The sequence below is a fragment of the Manacus vitellinus genome, unplaced genomic scaffold (genome assembly GCF_001715985.3).
Source record: "Manacus vitellinus isolate BGI_N305 unplaced genomic scaffold, ASM171598v3 scaffold_3_pilon, whole genome shotgun sequence".
Classification (NCBI taxonomy): Eukaryota; Metazoa; Chordata; class Aves; order Passeriformes; family Pipridae; genus Manacus; species Manacus vitellinus.
Window position 1 is genome coordinate 8,210,627 of NW_021940535.1, and position 18,467 is coordinate 8,229,093.

Genomic DNA, 18,467 nt, shown 5'->3' on the forward strand with positions numbered 1-18,467 from the left:
CCCCTTGCACAAAATTTCCTTTCCTCCTTTGAGGAGCATGTGTGTAAAGGGATTTGAGGAATTATTTGGGCATCACTTGTAGTTGACTTCTTTGTAACCCATGGCCTTATGACGCCCAAACTGATGATGCCTTTCCAAGGTATTTTCTTCCAATGGTTCTCCCACTCTTCCTTTCTATGTAGGTGTAAGTATCCTCAGTTTGGAGGTACCCCAAAATGATTCTTCAGCACAAGTTGGCATGGACACAACAGAAAAATTATCTTCCCACTGTCAGCAAGAACTTGCCCTGCAGGTCAGGTATTTCCAGAATAAAAAGCTAACCTTCCTAGATCCTAGCCAGGAGATTTTCCTTCCAAACTCTTTTCCCTGCTTTTTACCTTCCTGCATGCCGGCTGTTCCCCTGCTGGGATGAACCTCAGCTGAGTATAACCCTTATCCATGCAAGAGTGAATATTTCATCTGTGCCCTTCCACAGCAAGTCAGACTGACATTACATGTGTAACCCTCTTTTAGCCATCTAATGGATGACTTGTTCTTCAGGAGGAGTCACCAGAGAAGTATGTCCTCTGCAGCTCACACAGTGCAGTCAGGATATGAATTTCAGCTGATCTGGACTTTTACTTAGGAAATAAATGATGCCCTGGAGCAAAATAAATGAACTCCTGCAACTGGAGTTTCATAGAGTGTGACTGGATAATTGATTGTTAGTCCAATAAAAAGTAACTGATGAGGAGTTTGTGGACTCATACATCATTTTTGTGCTGTGACTGATATATTAAAATAGAAAAAAAAGGTAGGAAATAGGAAGAAAAGTTGGTGGGATACTGTGAGGTTGATCTGGTTGTTTTTCATTTTGTTCTTGCTCCCCTAGGTAGGACTGAGAACCGCAATAAAAAAGGCAAGAAGAATTATGAAGACTTCCAAGGACCTGGTAAGAAATCAATGGCATTAGGGTGTTTTACACTGTACTTGCATTTTATCAGGAGTGAGTCCTTTTTTATTTTGTATGACTGTGAATCCTTCTGAATTGAATGCTGACTCACTCCTGCCTGGCACAGGATCTGCTCTGTCAGGTGACACTGGGAAGAAGGAGAGGGAGAAATAGAGAAGAAATATGAAAGCATGGGGAGAGCAGAAAAAAACCTCATGAAAACGCAGATTGTTTGTGGAGAAGGGATAACAATCTATATCCATATCTGTCCAAGACATAAATTTATGTCTAAAATGCATGCAGCAATCAACATCTCATCTGTGAGCTCCATAATACATCTTCACACTGAGACGCTTGCTTTTAGTGGCCCAACATAGGAATTTCCCACTCAGCCTTGCCCTGTGCTTTTCCTTCATTCCTTCAAACTTCTTGCAGTGTTTATTATTGCTCCTCTTTTTTTTTTGTGCTTCTTCCTTGACCCTTATCATCCCTACCTTGCCCTTGTAGCAATATGTAAGTGGGTGTCTTATGAACTGAGCCACTGCCTTACAGCACAGAGAGTGCATTTTAGGGCTGTCTGAAGCTCGAGCAATGGTCTGAATGCAAATTCTGCATATTTTTCCTTTATTTGTGAGAGACTGCCTTTGCCTGTTAAACTTGAAAACTAGGATTTGAAATCTTTCTGCCTCCAGTCAGATTTGTAGAAGATCTCTAAAGGGTAGCAGAGAAGGGAGGGGCAGCTTTTATTCTGGTGGGTTCACTTAGGTGAGTCAGCTCAGCCACAGAGTTTACTTCCAATTGTCTTCAGGCACTTAATGCAGAGCAAATGTTTTAGCTGTTTGTGACGAAATTATTGGTATTGCTTCTTCCTGATTTCTTACTGGGATGCTACTCACAAAAGTGAAAATTGAGGTGCCTAATTAGCCTTTGGGCAATTGCCAAATTGCCAAGCCAGAGAAATAAACAAAGCACTGGAGAGACAGGTCACACCTCCCACGGAACAGGAACCAGCAGGATCTTATTAATTTTCCTTCCTATTCAGTGCTGTGCTACTGATGGCCTGAGATTTCTGCTCAAATTACATTAAATTTCTAATCCCCTTTCCTTGGACCGAGTCCCCATGTTAACACCTGCAGCAAGATGCTCTGAGTCAAGCAGGTCCTCTCTGTTAGCCAGAGAGCAGCTTCAGGCTTGGGCGTGCTGTCCCCCAGGACATTGGGCTCCTTCACTCCCTCACACATGTTTCTACCCTTGGCATATTGGGCTGCATCCCTTGCATGGCCATATCTGGCTTTTGTAGGCTCTCCTGGATAGGGTGGCATGGTTGGCATCAATCTTTGGGTGCAATAGGCTCTCCTATTTTGCCTCTACTCTCCCATATCCTCAAAGCTGCTCCCAATAACTCTCTCAATCTCCATCACAACACCCTTGGCCCTTTCCTGCTCCTAGTTGCCCATTTGCCAGCAGGAAGGATAAGTAGACTGTGTCCCATCTAGAAGCAGCACATAGTTGGGTTTCTCCAGTCAATGTATTTCTAAACCTCCATAGGTGCACAATACAAGGTCAGCTCAAATTAAAACAAGTATCAAGTGCTTGCTTGAGCCTCTCCTGAGGTTATTCCTTGCGTATTCCCTGTAATGAGCCTGGATGAAACTTATTTTAAACCTGGAAAATTAAAAATAACAACATTTCTAGAAGCATTACTGTATCTCTCAATTTCCCATTCACACAGATTAAAGTTATTTTGAAATCCAGAAAAACAATATAGTGAGAAAGACAAAGGAGAATCTCTAGGAGAGAGCACAGTATGGATCCTACTTGCATGAGTCATGTATCCCAGAGAAGTAGAAAGAGATGAAATAGTAAGAAAATCACCTGCCCAGTTTGAACACTGCCGTATCATGGTCTGTTCACCTGCACGCACAGATACACATGGTGGTGAGAGCTGAGGAGCTCTCGCTGCTTGGGAAGAGGATCACCTGGCTGAATGTGTGGGTGAGGATCCAGAAAAACCTCATCTGTGGTAGGACACCACTGCACTCACATCAGCAGAGAGAAAAAAAGATTCGCCTGGCCTCTTTTATGCTCTGGCTCATGCTAGACCAAAACATCAAATTATATCTGTTCATTCTTCCCCTATCTGCTGTTTTGGTTGCTTTTGCCCCATTGCATGTTCGGGGAAAGCCTTCTGAAAAAGTTCTTGCAAGTTAGTTGTCCCCATCTTGGCTTGGCAGCTGTGTGTGACTGCATAAAAAAAGGCATGATTATGGATGTTGGTAATGAGAATGGGAGGTCTGTCTGGATCCCAGGATTTACTTGGAATTTCTGTGGATCATTGTGAGTTTAGGAAAAAGAAAAGATATTTGACTAATGTAGAGATGCAATGAAAGTGGCTACAAACCCAAAAGATTCTAATAAATGTCTCCATTCATTAAAGGGAGTGAGCCATCTGCAAGTGATTGGCTTAAACCAAACACCAACAAGCATTAGGGGCTCATTGTTATTCTTTTTAGTAAAACCAATTAAAATAATTACAGAAATGCCATTAGGGAACATTAACAGGCAATGAATAAAATATTAGTGTTATCAATCACTGTGAGCACCTCTAGTGCTAACTTTTTTTACGGGGGGAGAAGATACTAAGGGGTATCTTTGAGCAATAGTGGTGAACAAATGGTGAATAGGGTTGTGGCTGTAGCATTTGGTGAGAGCAGACACCATGCATACAACCCTGCCACGACTGTGAGGTCCCTGCAAGTCACAGCCTGGCAGTGGGAGAAGTGGGAAGCTAAAGGGAATTGTCGGGAAGAGGAGAGCATAAGCTAATTTCCCTGTGTCCCACTCATTTTACACAGGGGCAAGTAATCCATCTTCTCTCAGAAACTCATACTGCAATCGTAGTTTGTCTCTGCTGGGAAGGACCCTATAGTACCTGCTCATGCAAAGATTCTCTCCTTTTTTTAAACCTGTATTCCTTTATGCCTTTTAAGAGTAGCCCGAGACACCACACTCCTGCACAACCCCAAGCAGAGCTAAAGCATTACCTTCAGACCTCACTGTCCCACCTGCTGTGGGAATGCATAGGCTGTGGAGCCAGGGGTTGTTGTGCTCCAAAATATTGCTGCAGTAGCTCCTCAGCATCGCCCACACCCATTCCACGTCACCAACACACAACCATTCCCACCAAAGTTAGGCAGTCTCTGGTCTTCCTTTGAAACTCACGGAGATCCAGTCAGCAACAATTTTGAAATGATTGGCTGAGAAAAAGGCAAGAAAAAATTTATTCTACTTACAGCAAAGGGTAGACTTTAAGTGCAGCCTGTGAGCAGAATGAAATGAGATTTTATTTCTGTATTTATTTCTTGCAAGCCCTGTAGTTTGTCTTTCTGGTGCAGTTTTGGCTCCAGGTGCTTTAACTTCAAAGGCTTTGCAATACTGTGACTTAGGCTGAAGTGAAAACCTGACAGCTCAGATGAAGACACTGCAAATCTTAGCCTGATGGAAAGCTTTAAGAGCGTCTACTGCTTCTGTAGGCAGGATTAGTCCTGCATGAAGGAGGTGGGAGAAGTGATTTCTTTCCTCTTTCCAGGAAGGTGTACATGGGTTTTCAAATCTCTTTGAGAAAAGCTGGCATCCTGCTTGTGCACCTCTCACACTCTCCGCCTACCTGATCATACTCATGTATGCACACACAGAGAGCAAAAAGGAGGTCCGTGTCCCTGCCATGCTGCAGGACATAGCCCCAAGGCAGCCAGTAGCTTGAATACAGAGGTGCAGTGGGATGGGGAAGAGCACATGGCAGCTGAAGTCACAGCAGCAGGACAAGGTTGGTCTTTCAGCTCAAGAAAAGGTCCCACTCCCTGGCTGGTTTTGGCTATTTCTCTCTACTTCTTCTGTGATTGTGTTCTGGTTTCTCCTTTCACTCTACCAACACCTTCTCACTCCCAAGCTTTGTCATTTGAGTGTGTTGGACAGAGATAAGGAGAATAAATTGGTGGGTTTCTTTTGGGGTTCTTGTCTCATCTCCCTGACTTTCCTCTTCTTTTTCTCCTTTGATTTCACTTTTGCATCCTTCAGAAAGTGTACTGTCACAGCTCCACCTCCACTGCAGATCTCCCCTCCTGCTCCTTTTCAGTGGTAACTGAAAAAGGTACCACTCTTTTTCATCTTCATCTTGCTGCTTGGTCATTTCAGCCGCCGCTGCAAATGTTGACTACAATCTTTGCACTAGGGGCTCTATCCCCTCTTCACTACCCCAGCACTCCTCTCCACATTGAGATCCTGACTGTGACACATCGCTGTGGCTGACCTCCTGCTCTGGGCGGTGTGATACCCTTATCTCCATCACCCCTTGTTACCTGTGCGAGCAAACACCTTTCCTGGAACTGTAAGGCAATGCCCTACACACCATGGCCCACTGGTTCCCTGCCCTGCAATGCTGCCTCAAGGTTCTCCTCTGTCACTCAGAGCTTTATACACTGCAGTTACTGCCCCTCATGGTGAGTAATAACCTTTCATGGTCCTCTCCTGAGTTGTATCCAGCCTTTACCTTCTGTTTTACATTGGGTTTAATTGTAATGTCTTTAGGGCGAGGACTATCTTACTCTTTTTCTCTGTGTATATAAAGTATGTAACACGAGGCAGTTGGTTCAAGGACAGAGCTTTTAAGTACTATCTCTATATAAATAATTACCCTTCTTTGCATCAAGTTATGATTATGCCCATCTGCTCCATATTTACATGATAAATGTAGCCTTAGTGAATACAGTTAATTAGTCTGTGCACCAACTAGCCCTCTGTATTTATAGACCACTTGAGCGCCCTCAGTGTTTAAAGACCACCTGAACTTACAGTGAAGCCACATGAGCAGCGTTTGTGGGATTCACTGCCAATGCAGTGCAATATTTCCATTCATGAGGAAACTCAGCTTCTGAAACTTCCTGGCTAGCTGGAACATGAACTGGATTGGCCCCTGGCAGTGGTCTACTAATGCTGAAAGAGTTTTTCCAGCAGCAGCTGTCTTTTACAGCTTCCAGGTCTGGCCAAGATAAAATATAGTTACAAGATTTCCAGGTAAAATCTCATTAAAAATTCAAAGGTATTCTCTGCGTGTTCTGGATCGTCCTATTTCTCCTCTCTATGGGGTTGTTGGCCTATCCACTCCTCCCTGAGCATGTAGAAACAAACCTCATGGCTCACAACGTTTTCGCATTGTGTCAGATACCATCATGTTTATCAAACGTGATAACAGTAATTTTTTCAAGGAATGAGAAAGTAAGTTTGGTACTTGAGAGGAGACACTTTCACAGGAACTTTTTATTCCTTTTTAGTTTATAGGTCTTTGAAAGCAGGAGTAGTTGATTTGTCTAAATATTCTGGCATGTAGCATCCTTAATGGCATCACTGGAGTTTTTAGATGTTTCTAGGCAGAAAATACACGGTTTAGCTCTGTAATTTACTGACACTGAATATCCTAAGGTACACAATCTCTGTGAACTAATGCACCCATCTTTTTTTTATTTTTCTTCCTCTCCAGAAAAGCTTCCTGGGGTTCTCAAGTATTTGTACATTTCCTCTTCTGGCTAACCTGTGTGAGAAGATGAAATAGTATGTATAAAATTTCAGTCCTTAACCACAAACAGATTATGGTACATTTGCTTCTTTCAAAAGTCATCCTTAGTTAACAAAGCCTCCCACACTTTACTTATGTTGGTTTCCTTCATAAAACCACTGTCTAGGTAGTATAGAAGGAGATTGCAGAGAAATCAGGCAAGTAAGTTTCCTCCTAGGGATCCCTGTGATTTTTTCAGTACTTAAATTATTTGCTTTTTGTCAGCATGTCCCAGAGGTCAAATATGTGACACATTCACAGATGTGACATTTCCAAAAGGGAGCCACCTTTCTGTTGAGATTTCCTGAGACCAAGAGACTTCTCCATTTCATTTGTTCACCCAGTTGTGGTGCCCCTGGCTGAGCACAGGAAGGCCACCAGCACCCATATAACTCTGTGAGGAACATGAATTTAATGTCAGTTGTGAAGTGTAGAAGAATCTCAAGACAAGAAAAACCATTCATGGCAGTGCTGACTTTGAATCAGTTTCTGAGAAAGACCAAGGACGTGAGCTGAGATATTACTCCTAAAGCATATTTGTAAATGTAGTCCAATGACTTGGAGGAAGAGTCAAGCAAATCTACATCAGTATCATAAACTGTATATTTGACTGAGTCAACTGCCAAGACTAACTTGGCACCTATTCACCTAACTCAACTATTTCTGCTCATTTAATTGAAACTGCAAATATCAGGAGTTTATTGGGAATGGGTTGACTGACATGAAATATCTTGTAAATGCCTTTGAAATGTTAGTCAGGACGCATAAGCTGAGTTAGAACCCTGTGAGTTCAGACAGTGGAAGCAGGAATCAAATTGTATATCATATGTTGAATCAAATATGTTCAACTCTTCTGATCTCTCCCTCATGCGCTCTCTCTCACTCTCTTTGGTTTGTCACTTTCCTCTCTCTATAGCTGCAAAAAAATGTTTCTCAATTGGACTTTTTTAGTGGTCTAGACTTGTGCCAGTTCCTTGCAACTGAACCTTACTGCAGAGAAGTAGCCCAAACAGTGTGTTGGAATTATCGATTACGGACTCAACAAGGTTGACAATCACACCCACAAGTGCATGTCACCAGTCTCCTCTACATTTTTTCTTATCCTGATGCTTCTGCAGCTTGAGGAATCCACACCCATTGCACCTATTTGCTCTCTCAGCCAGGTCCAACATCTCTTACAAACTCAAGAGTTTCAAAAAACTTGAAAAGAAAACTTTCCAAGGAAAGATTAACTAGCATATCATTTTAAGATTGCTGCCTACTGGACTAAATATGAAAGGCTGCTCAACATAGGTGAACTAAGCGGTGTCCCATAGCCAAAGAGAAATGCCGTGCTTGGCCAGCACCATGTGAAAGTGAGCACATGCCCAAGCTAAAAAGGAAGGGGCACAGGGCTGACACTATCATTTTAATACCTGTTTCAGGTACTGCTAAAACCTATGGGATTTCTGGAAACAAAAGTCACAAAGAAAAAGAAAGAAATGTAATTTTCAAAGGTTAATGTGATTAGGCAGTTAGTCTCCATCAGCATGAGATCCATTCTGCAGATCTTTCCCAGGGAGAAGGGCCTTCATTAGCATTTTGTATCTGACAGGTTTGCAAGGCCTGCAAGTGTTGAGTGTAGTATTTATTTCCAAAAAATTTATACTCACTTTTACCACAGATTTGATGTCCTAGTTTGTTTTAGAGACTGCAGGTTTGACATTGCAGCCATACAGGATTCCATCAGCTTCACCTCCAGATTTCAGTCAGCAGGTATTGAAAGAAATTAGAATTTGTTCTTTTGGACAGGATCACTTTGCTGAAGTACAAGCACAGAGCTAAAACTGAATATGGAGCAGTGAATGACATGCCAGTTATTATCTATTCTGTATGCTTCATTGTGTTTTTTACTTTCTGAATAGGTTCCCTTCCATATGTTAACACTATGTTTGTTGTTTTTATTTTTTACAGTGTTATAAGAAATAAACTGCCTTTTGAAGATTTTGATGGAGATAAATTTAGTACTTTCCCAGTAAGCAAAGCCTTTCCTTTGATACACTAATCCCTTGATAATGAGGGTGTCTATGGGATTCCTCTTACTTTCTGCAAAGCCTTATCCATTTGTGTGAAAATAGGTATAGGAATAAAGTGAATGGATGGGTTTTTATCATAAAATGTGGGGATTTTTCTTGGATGAAAAACCAATCATTCATTTATGCCACCTGGGGAGATGCACACATAAAGCTGTGCTCCCTGCAGAAGCAAATTGCTCTGCTGCTGAGTGGTTTGTTTACTGAATTAATAAGAGGTGAAGCAAAGTCATATTAAAAAAAAAAATTGCCAACTTGTCTTATTTCTGCACCACAGCATGCAAGGTGTCATTTATTAAAGCTTAGCAAAGGGACTCCAGAATACAACCTGTTTACTGGGTTTTATTCTTACACCTTTAGTTAGATTCTCATTTTAGATACTTTAAATTGAAAGTGCAAGAGCAATAATGACTGTCCTATATGTGTGCTTCTCCTGGCCTTCAGACACTGAGGGGCTATCACTGGCGAGGCAGAGACTGCAATGACAAAAACACCACCGTGTATCCTGGCAGACGGTAAAGCTTTTAATTATTTTAAAGGCTCCCTAGTGATTGTGGCTTCTTGAAGAATGAGCTCAAGATTTTATTTTGGCCATATTCTGAGATAGCACATCACTGCTTGTTGCTTGATTTCAGTGTGATAGAGGCAAGAGGGGATGATCAAGATTAGGGGTGGGGTGCGTTTGCAGGGGTGGTGCAGAGGTTTCTTTCCTTTCTCTGAAGTGTCTGCAGCCAAAGTTGGTCAGACACACCAAATGTGGAGGGAGGAGGGAAACCATGCTGCTGAGGCTTACAAACCTTATTACACTTGAGCTAATGCAGGCTGTGCCTATTTTAGGGAGCAGCAGGGTGGGAGTGTGAAACAGTGGTGCTTGTGGCTGGCTGCTGACCTCCAGCATCCAATCCTCATGGTTTGTGGAAATGTAGGGCTAAATATGTACCCTTCTAAGTGAATACCTTCTGGGTGCATACCTCCCAGTTGCCTGAGCATTGACTTTTATGGAGACCTGGAACAGAGAGCACAGCCAGTCCTACTGGTCTGGCCTTGCTCTGTTGCTTTTGCTATTTTACCTTTTCAAAAACACAGCTCTCCTCTACCATGGTTTTGCTAAAAAGTTGTTAACCAGGACTGATTTTAAAGCATAGATATTAACCAGTTTGTGACCAGATAAACTGAGATTAAGGGTATGGCCCTGGAAGAATCATGTGCTGTCATCCTGGGCAGCAGACCTGCATCAGCAGAAATGGGCTTACAGAGTCCTGGATAGATGGATATTCAGAGACTGAATATATGGAGTTTTCCTGCAAGAGAGGCCTGCATTAATCATACTGTTTTATGGGCCAAAGAAAATCCTCATTACCCTGCACTGAATTTGGAGTGAGGGGCTTGGTGGATTTCAGTGAACACTTAAAAGGGCAGGGAAAAAGGTCTGTCTTTTCCAAGAATCACCCCCACCAACTTCAGCTAAGTGCTGAAAGGATACAGACTGAAAGGATAAGTTTCATTCAGCAACTTCCAGGATTAACTTTAAATTAATATTGCATTTTGCTGGCAAAAATTCCTCTTCTGGATTCAAAGGAGGAAAACCCCCACCCTTCCATGCAGAAAGGAATTTCTAATTGCTTTTTATTCTTAGCGAAAAATGACACTAAAGATCCAATTTCCTCAAAAGCCCCTTTTACTTTATTTTCTGTAACACTGTTTATCCCTTTGTAACTCTTTTTTAGTCCTGATAACTGGGATGTGAAAAGTGACTCTAACTGCAATGGCATATGGGTAAGTAAATGAAGTTACACCTTCTTGATTGCTGCCTCTCTTTTTTCCTTCTTTTGAAACAGCCTGTAAATGTTTCTTTTTTATTTATTTTGGTTTAATAACTGATTTGGATTACTCTTATTTTTTTGCTGCCTTTGATATTCCAAATAATAGAACCATTTATTAAAAACTAAGCAAATAAGAGAAGCAGTTATGAGTGAAGTTTGTTTATTGATGCTTATGATTATTTAAATAATGATTATCATAATTAATTTAAATGTACATATTAAAATAGTATAATGGAAAGCATCATTATGATGATGCAGTGCTTCCTACAGGCAAGCATTCAAGAAGAACTAAATTCCCAGCCTCTGTTTTGCACTGCCACTCTTCAGGTGCTAGATAGCTACTATCATCTCTCCCCTCCAACAGGGTGTGGATCCGAAAGATGGAATTCCCTATGAGGAGAAATTCTGCAAAGGTAAATCTTTAGGGTTAATACAAGAAACAATGTCACTGACAATGCAGGGGAAAGGCATTTTAATGAGTTTTACAACATCATGAGAAAGGCAAAATGGCAAAATTGTTGGATTTTTTTAATCCTGAGGGTGAGCAAAGAGGAAATGTGAAAAACACCAGCTGCTGGTAATCTCCTGTTAAAAGTAAGTTCAGTTACAAAGTTGAATACGTAGATCAGGGACAGCAGCAAACAGAGATATCACCTCTGCATCTTCTGTGGAGCCTGAAGCCTAACCCAGAGGGTTGGTCTGGGGATTCAGGGGAGCAGTTTAACATCAGCATTTGTCCAGTTTGAATCATTGCCATAAATACATGCTGATCCTTTTCCGGAGAAGGACTTACAGAGGTGATGGCATCAGCTGATCTCCCAAAGAGGTGAAGTCATGGCATCAGCTGATCTCCCTAACTGCAAGGTGGGTGGGTGCCTGTGTGTACACATCACACAAATAACAACCTCACAAAACAGCCCTGACTGCAGTTGCAACACACCTCACCTTACATTTAAATCAGGAAATGAACCATTGCCTGGCAAGGCTTCTCAATATTTTTAGATGAAAGGCAATTTACAAATGCTAAATAACATTAATTATAAACCAGACAGGATATTCTAGCAGAAATACTCATATGAGCAGCACATCCACCACCCAGTTCTGTTATAAGGAGCTTTGAGCAATTTTCTGAGTAATCCGATTTCCCTAAATGTTTAAGTACTTTTTAATGCATATTCTATGGATAGTAAAAATAAACATTGGCTGCACAGCAGAACCTCTGCTGAAATAACATACAATTTGAATATAACTAGGATTTTTTCTGATTAGCAAGACCTCTTCCTGTTTTTCATGCCCACTTCCCGGTTGTTTCTTTATGGCTGATGGCAAATGCCTGCTAGACATTTTTTGCTGCAGATGGAGTGAAAATCCTCTTTCAGGGTCTGAACATTTAAGCCTCATGAAGAGTGGTATAGCCAGTCACCCTGTGACTCCCTCAGCTGCCACGGCTGTTCTTCTTTAAGCATCGCTCTCCATGCTCGTTTTCAGTTTGCTCTTTCTGCTCATGTGACTAATAAAATGCATTAATTAGGTGCAGACTCACAAGGGGTCGTGCTGTTGGGAGACTCGGCTGGCGCTCACTTCCACATCCCTCCCGAGTGGATGACTGTCACGCAGATGTCAGCGGTGAGGAATCACATTCAGGTTGCCAAAAACACTGTGCCACTGGTTGCCATTTGCTTTGTCCCCTGTGCTGCAGGTTGCCAATGGGAAACAAGTGCAAAATGCTTCATTGCAATGGAATTTATAGTTATGGGTTCACGTGTATCAGTCCCCTCCTGCATCTGCTGTTATGAAGATAAAAAAACAGCCCTGTGCTGCTGCCGGTCCTCCGACATCTGTGCAATTGGGTCAGGGAAGAGTTTGGCTGCAGTGGCCCAGTGCTGTGCCAGAAACACAAACCAGGACATCTGGCTTTCCACGCACGTGCCTGTGGCTCAAGGAGACCTGTACTGTCTGTGGGATCAGTCCTGCCATTAGCAGGCTTGTTGGTATGGCTCCTCGCTGTGCGAGTGTTGCAGAAGTGACCCTGCTGATGGTTTGGGAACTTCTGTTTTAGGCATCTGGCTTTGAAATGACATGCCCTGGGTTGTTTTCCCTCATCTGTGGCATATATGAAATAGGTCTGTTAACTCCAGCATTCAGGCTTTGAGGTTTGTTGAACAAATACATCCGCAGGTATTTGAGGGTCATCCAAGGATTTATAATAGACTTGTCCTTAAGGGAAGAGTTTCTGTGACCGTGAAAGATCACGGCCACACTGATGTCTATATTTGGGTGGTATCCCAGCATTTTCCATTTTCAAACAACATCAAAATGCAGCTGACTGTGAATTATGCTGAGCCTGGGCTGTTGCAGTTCACTGACATGTAATGAAATAATTGAGAGGAAAAGATCACTCCAGCAAACTGCAATTGTGGGGTGGAGACAAATGTGCAAGTATGCTCTTGACCTTCACTGTTGTTTCCTATCCCGAAATGTTGTCACTCCCTAGTCAGTGAGGACTGTTCCTTGTCCTTCTCTGCACAAATGTCTGCTGCATAGGGGTGATCAGATAGATCATCATTGCCCACCTTTCCTGGTGAAAACCACTGGCCTCTGTAGAAGGATATGGACATTTTCTGGAGAACAATTCTTATTCCAAAGTGTTGGTAGTTACAGTGCTGTGGGAGGTCTGAGAGTTTCATGTATTTTTTCACTTTTGATCTCAGAGCTGATTTAAATGTTGCAGATTAACAGTTGTTTTTCTCTGTTAAATGCTTATAAGTAACTATTAGATGAATGACACTGATGACAGAGCTGATGAGGCACATAATAAATTAGAACTGATGATAATTGAGATTACCTTGTCTAATGAAGATGGTAATAATACTGATGGTGATGATGATTCTCGCAGTAACGCTGGTAGTAGAGCCATGTAGGCAAGAAGAGTTTTAGACTATGTGAGCATTATATTATCACTACAATGAAGATTTAGAAAGCATTTCTGTTGCTTGAAGCTTTCTGGTCCACTAGCTGGATGGGTCAAGGGCTGGTAATAGCATGCTGAGGTAGAAGCTTCAAGGCTGGGAGCTGGAGTGCAGATTACAAAGCGAGTTTTGGTGGCTCCTTGTTACTGTCTGATGGGTGTAGAACAACTTGCATGGGAAGAGAACTGGTGCTCTCTGTGTAAGGCTCAACAAATATCCACTTTCAGTGATCAACTCCATCTGGCCAGAGTGTGGGAAAAGTTGAGGACTGGTTGGAAAAGGAGAAGTGGGTCACTTTCCTTTGCAGAAAGAGTGCCTCCAGGTTAGAGCTGGTGCCCGTCACTGGGGCAGGGAGGGCTAAGAGAGATGTGTTCCCTCACTGACCTTTTGTAGTCACTCCACTGACAGCATATAAAATAAAAGGAGTTAATACGTCACTGGAATTGGAGAAGGTAAATACAGTGTATGAGTAGAGTAAAAAAAAGAAGCCTGGATTTCACATGGAGATCCAGTGCCGCCTTGAGCCAGTCCCAGATATCTCTTGTGGTGTGTGTTCTGAGTCCAGTAAGAAAGGGATGCATTAAAATACCACTTACTGGAGCTAGCAGAGGAAGGTAAAGGAGAATAATATAGATATTCTTGTGTACCTTCAGACACTGGGTACCCTGAGCTGGGCAGCGTGAGACAGACCTCTGACATGGGTATGGCACAGTATATTGGTAACATAAAGGAACTTGGGAAAATCAGTTACAGCTACACAGGGCAAAGCAAGGCTGAGCTAATAATCTTTCAGGAGATGCAGCCCTCCTACAGCTAGCTGAGCTCTACAGTAGTGCACTGCACAGCCACCATGGTGTATGTGGTACATGGAGTTTGGGGTAGGAAAGAGCAGATTCTGTTCTAGGACTATTTGCAAGCTTTCCTACCAATCTGGAAAAAATACAGCAGTTAAATATTAATGTAGAGATACAGAGAGCCCAATCATATTAAAAAACTATTATCTGTGATTAAACTCTTGCAAAATTAAAATGTTATTTAATTTGAAGCTCACCTTGGATAAGAAAGTTGACACCTGAGCACAAAAGTGCCAGCAAAAACATTTCTGAGCTAATTCAGACTTTATCACTGCCTCTTCCTCTTGCTTGTCATCTGTCTTGCTCTCTCTGTGTAGAATGTCAATAGCAGCAATTCCACTGCCTTGGGGTTGCGAAGGTGCAATACTGTTGTCTCTTGATGTGTTGTATTAAATGCCACTGGCAAATATAGGTTTAATTAACAAATTAATGGGCTTCAATGCTTTTTCAGTGCAAGACTTTCCTCAAGGAGATTTTCTAAGCACATCTAGGGATGGGTTTGTTACCATAGGCAATGCGGAGAGTCTATGTACTAATCTCACGGAAAACGTCTTTAACCTGAGACCACAGAAAGAATATGAAGTTAAGGCTTGGGGAGGAAAGAAAAAGGCATCAGCTTTGTGCACCTGTTGTTCCCCTATACTGTCAAACTCAAGACATTTGCTTTGATTCTGTCCAAATTTCTTTGATAAGACGTATAAAAATATTAGTTTACCAAATGGTTTTATCTACAGTCAATATTAGAGTCAGTTCAAAGCTCTAATTTCTATTTCAGTAGAATCTTAAGCCTCTTAATGGAATTACAAACAGGGCTTCCTCACCCCTGCCCTGTAGAGGTTTTTTTATCATGTGTACAGGGAAAAGGTTGTGTACCTGTTAACTCAGATTTATTAAGTGTACTATTTTATTACTTTAATGTTTTTCTATATTTTTACATATCCATTTTATACACTTTATACATTTCACATATTTCTTATTTATATTTATCCTTTTACATGTTTACATATACAAGTATAGAGTGAAATTTACACTTGGTAACAATGCTGTGGGCCCATCTGTTAATCAGCACCACATCAGTGGCGGCTGTGAATTCCAGTTTTAAAGATAATTGTGTGCAGAAATAATTTTTCAGGAGAGATGCTGAAAATTTCATTAAGAGACTCTGCAAAATGCTGTTTTTCCCTGATTATGCTGCACATATTCTACCGTGCAAAGGACTAGTTTTGATGAGTAAGGGAAGAAAGAGAATGCGAATGAGAAATTTCCTCACTGAAGCAGGCTCAGGATGCTGTTTGGGTAGCTGGATGATTAACACAGGGGTGATGAGATGAGCTTTTGGGCTGAACAGCTTTGGAATTCATATGCCCATGACGCTGAATTGAAGAGCATTGTTGGGAAGATGTTGTATACTGGATTGTGGATTTCCTGGTCTAATTAGGAATTTACTGCCCTCCTAGCAGTGGGATAATAACCCCTGTGTAATCCAGTGCAGAGGGACGTGCTTCAGTTACATGCCCCATGTCATTGAATGCATCAAGTTGCATCATTTACTTTTCCCATATCAAGTCCTCTAGTGCCTTCCTGCTCTTTCTGTTTCCTTTCACCTGACCAAATGTGGAGATCTGAATCATGTTCCTGCATCCTCCAAGGAGGCTGGTTTGAGGGGGAAAACTTGCAAGCACCTGGGCACCAGCCTGCCCACAATGATGCAGCCATAGGCACCCATTTTGTCTGTCACCAAGCTTGAGCATGTATTATGTCACAGTGGGGAGCTGTGTTTTCCAGTGATATTTCCAAAGCCTTTACCTAGGAGCCAGGCACATATACAGTTATCATACCTCTCAGAGGGTGTTCTTCCCACAAAGAGCAAATGGAGGCATTACTTGGTGTGGAAAATATCCATTATAAGGTGGACACATCTTTGAAAGCTGTAGCTCAGGCATGTTATTTCTCCAGTTAAAACAAACAAACAAGCAAAAACAACAAAAATATTCCCTCACTCTTCTCTATGTAGCACTAGGGGAAGTCACAGGTACCTTACAGGAAGAGAATTATACAGCTGTAAGAAGGGGATGAGACAACTTTATTTTGGCTTTCTGCTTGTCAATAGCTTCTGGCTTTGCCAGACTTTTCTTTCAAAAGGTTCAATAAGAATTGAGCTGAATATTCATTCCTTTGACCTGAAAATTTGTACGCTAAAAATGAAGTGTAATGCAGTAGGTGTGCACTTTATGAGGTTTAGTAAAGCAGAAGAAATGCTGGTGAGGATTTTTGGAGGTGGATAGTTTTTGTGGAAAGCTAATATTGAAAACACTGGTGTGTCTAGCAATGGATATTATGCTCCTGCTGCTCTGTCCATCTGTTTGCAATTGACTTCCAAATAGCTACTAAATGCAACATTTTTCTGTTACAGATTTGGAATAGAAACAACTTTTATTTCTCATTTTAGAGACAATTTTATTTTGAGATAAAAGCACTATATATTTACAAATGTGCTGGAAATAATACCCTTTCTAGAAAGAGGAATTTTAAAACTGTTGGATCTCTTTTTCATGCTGAATAAAGAGAAAAATAAATCCTACATTTATCCATAGTCCAGTGAATATCTATTTGCCCAAAAACTCAAAGGATTCTCAGGTTTCATTAAAGTAACTGTTTCATAGTATTTATTTCCTATTAGAAGAATTCATAATTTCTTTAAATGTGGATTCAGGATGTCCTAAAGCCTTATCCTACTGACTTTTTTTTTTGCACCACTAGAAAAAAGAGAAGTTTGATATGCGAAATTCTTATTAAAAACATTCTCTAGCTTCCCTCTAAATCCACTGAAATACAGGCAAGTTTCTCCCAGCTAGTACTGTGATGACTAAGGTGCCGCATTTTGCAGGAAATAAGGTTATAGTTTTGCTAATTTCAAACCTCTGCCCCTTGCAGCTTTACAGAATAGAAATGTTATTTGTGCTTTTTAAAAAGATATATTTTGCTTTTCTCAAGGGCATTAAGGTTTGCTTATTTGTATATTTAGAATAAGAAAGTTGTCTGTGGTACTTAATACTATCACAAGGACTTGAACAATATTAAGGGATGTTTCAAAGATTTCAGGATTTCCAGGACTGACATTTCTACAGGCTTGTATAAGTGTGAGGTTTCCAGTGCCCTTTTGTGTTCTGATTTTGAAAATCTCTTGCCATAGCAACCCTGAACCTTCTTCCATTTAAGCACAGCTTGGCATTTGTGCATTTAGCATCAGCCACAGCTTTGGCTGCCCCATGTTTCAAGGCAGGACACATCTAGGAGATGAGAATATTCATTGAAATGAGACCCATCTAGAGCATTCGAGGCTAAAATATGGCATTTGTAGCTAGGCTGGAATAACTTTCTACTGATTCTTTGCTAAAATCAGATGCGTAGGCTGAAGTAGGTTTCTCAGCCAGAATAGTCTAGAGAATGATATTTAGACAAGTCTGTGCTCAAAAGAGTTTTATGCTAAAGGTCAACATAGTTTAACCTCCAGAGTAGGACACATTTGCTTTCGAGACTAAGAGAAACACAATCTGTTAGACTGTACTTTCCAAACTATGTCACTGCAGAGTTTAAGGTCTAGCATTCTTCTGAAATTTCCATTAACTACTCATCTCCACCCTTTGGAACTGAAATATCTTCAAAAGTCTGGCCTTAAGTGCTTTGTTGGAAAAGTGTCAATGCTAAATGTATATACAGTTTTCAAATACAACTATAATTTTGAGCTCAAATGTTCCTTTCCAAACCAATTTGCATCTCAATTAGTTTCTGGCTAATTCATATTTGAACTAAGTTTGCAGGGGAAAAAAAAGCCAAACAGTTAAAAGTTATTGGGACTTGTCCAATGAATATATTGTTTTTGAGTGCCAACAGGAAATAATGAGAGAATTGGTCATAGAAGGATTCGTTTTAAAAATATTTAATAATTTTTACCTCTTTTTATATTATATGCTGATATAATATATCTCTCATATACTGTGACTTATAAGAGATCATATCTGCAGGGTTGTTTTTTTCTGTGCTAAGTGACTATTTCTGTCATCTTTCATGCAAAACTATGAGGAGGAAAATATTGCAAATGGCTAAGCCATACTGTATCCCTCCACTTCTGCTCATAGCTGTGCCCTTGGATTAAGTGGTTGTTTGCACACAAAACTAACAGATTTGAAGGTTCCTTCCACCCCTA

General features: G+C 41.1%; 1 protein-coding gene across 1 annotated transcript in view; it reads left to right on the forward strand.

The window, feature by feature from the left end:
- Nucleotides 1-18,467, forward strand: part of AOAH (acyloxyacyl hydrolase) — an 84,083-nt gene that overhangs the window by 27,909 nt on the left and 37,707 nt on the right. Inside the window, exons 6-12 of the mRNA XM_018075724.2 lie at nucleotides 872-931; nucleotides 6,468-6,538; nucleotides 8,496-8,556; nucleotides 9,059-9,129; nucleotides 10,342-10,390; nucleotides 10,802-10,850; nucleotides 11,969-12,063. Coding sequence (XP_017931213.1) covers nucleotides 872-931; nucleotides 6,468-6,538; nucleotides 8,496-8,556; nucleotides 9,059-9,129; nucleotides 10,342-10,390; nucleotides 10,802-10,850; nucleotides 11,969-12,063 — 456 coding nt within the window. The remainder of the gene's footprint in view (nucleotides 1-871; nucleotides 932-6,467; nucleotides 6,539-8,495; nucleotides 8,557-9,058; nucleotides 9,130-10,341; nucleotides 10,391-10,801; nucleotides 10,851-11,968; nucleotides 12,064-18,467) is intronic.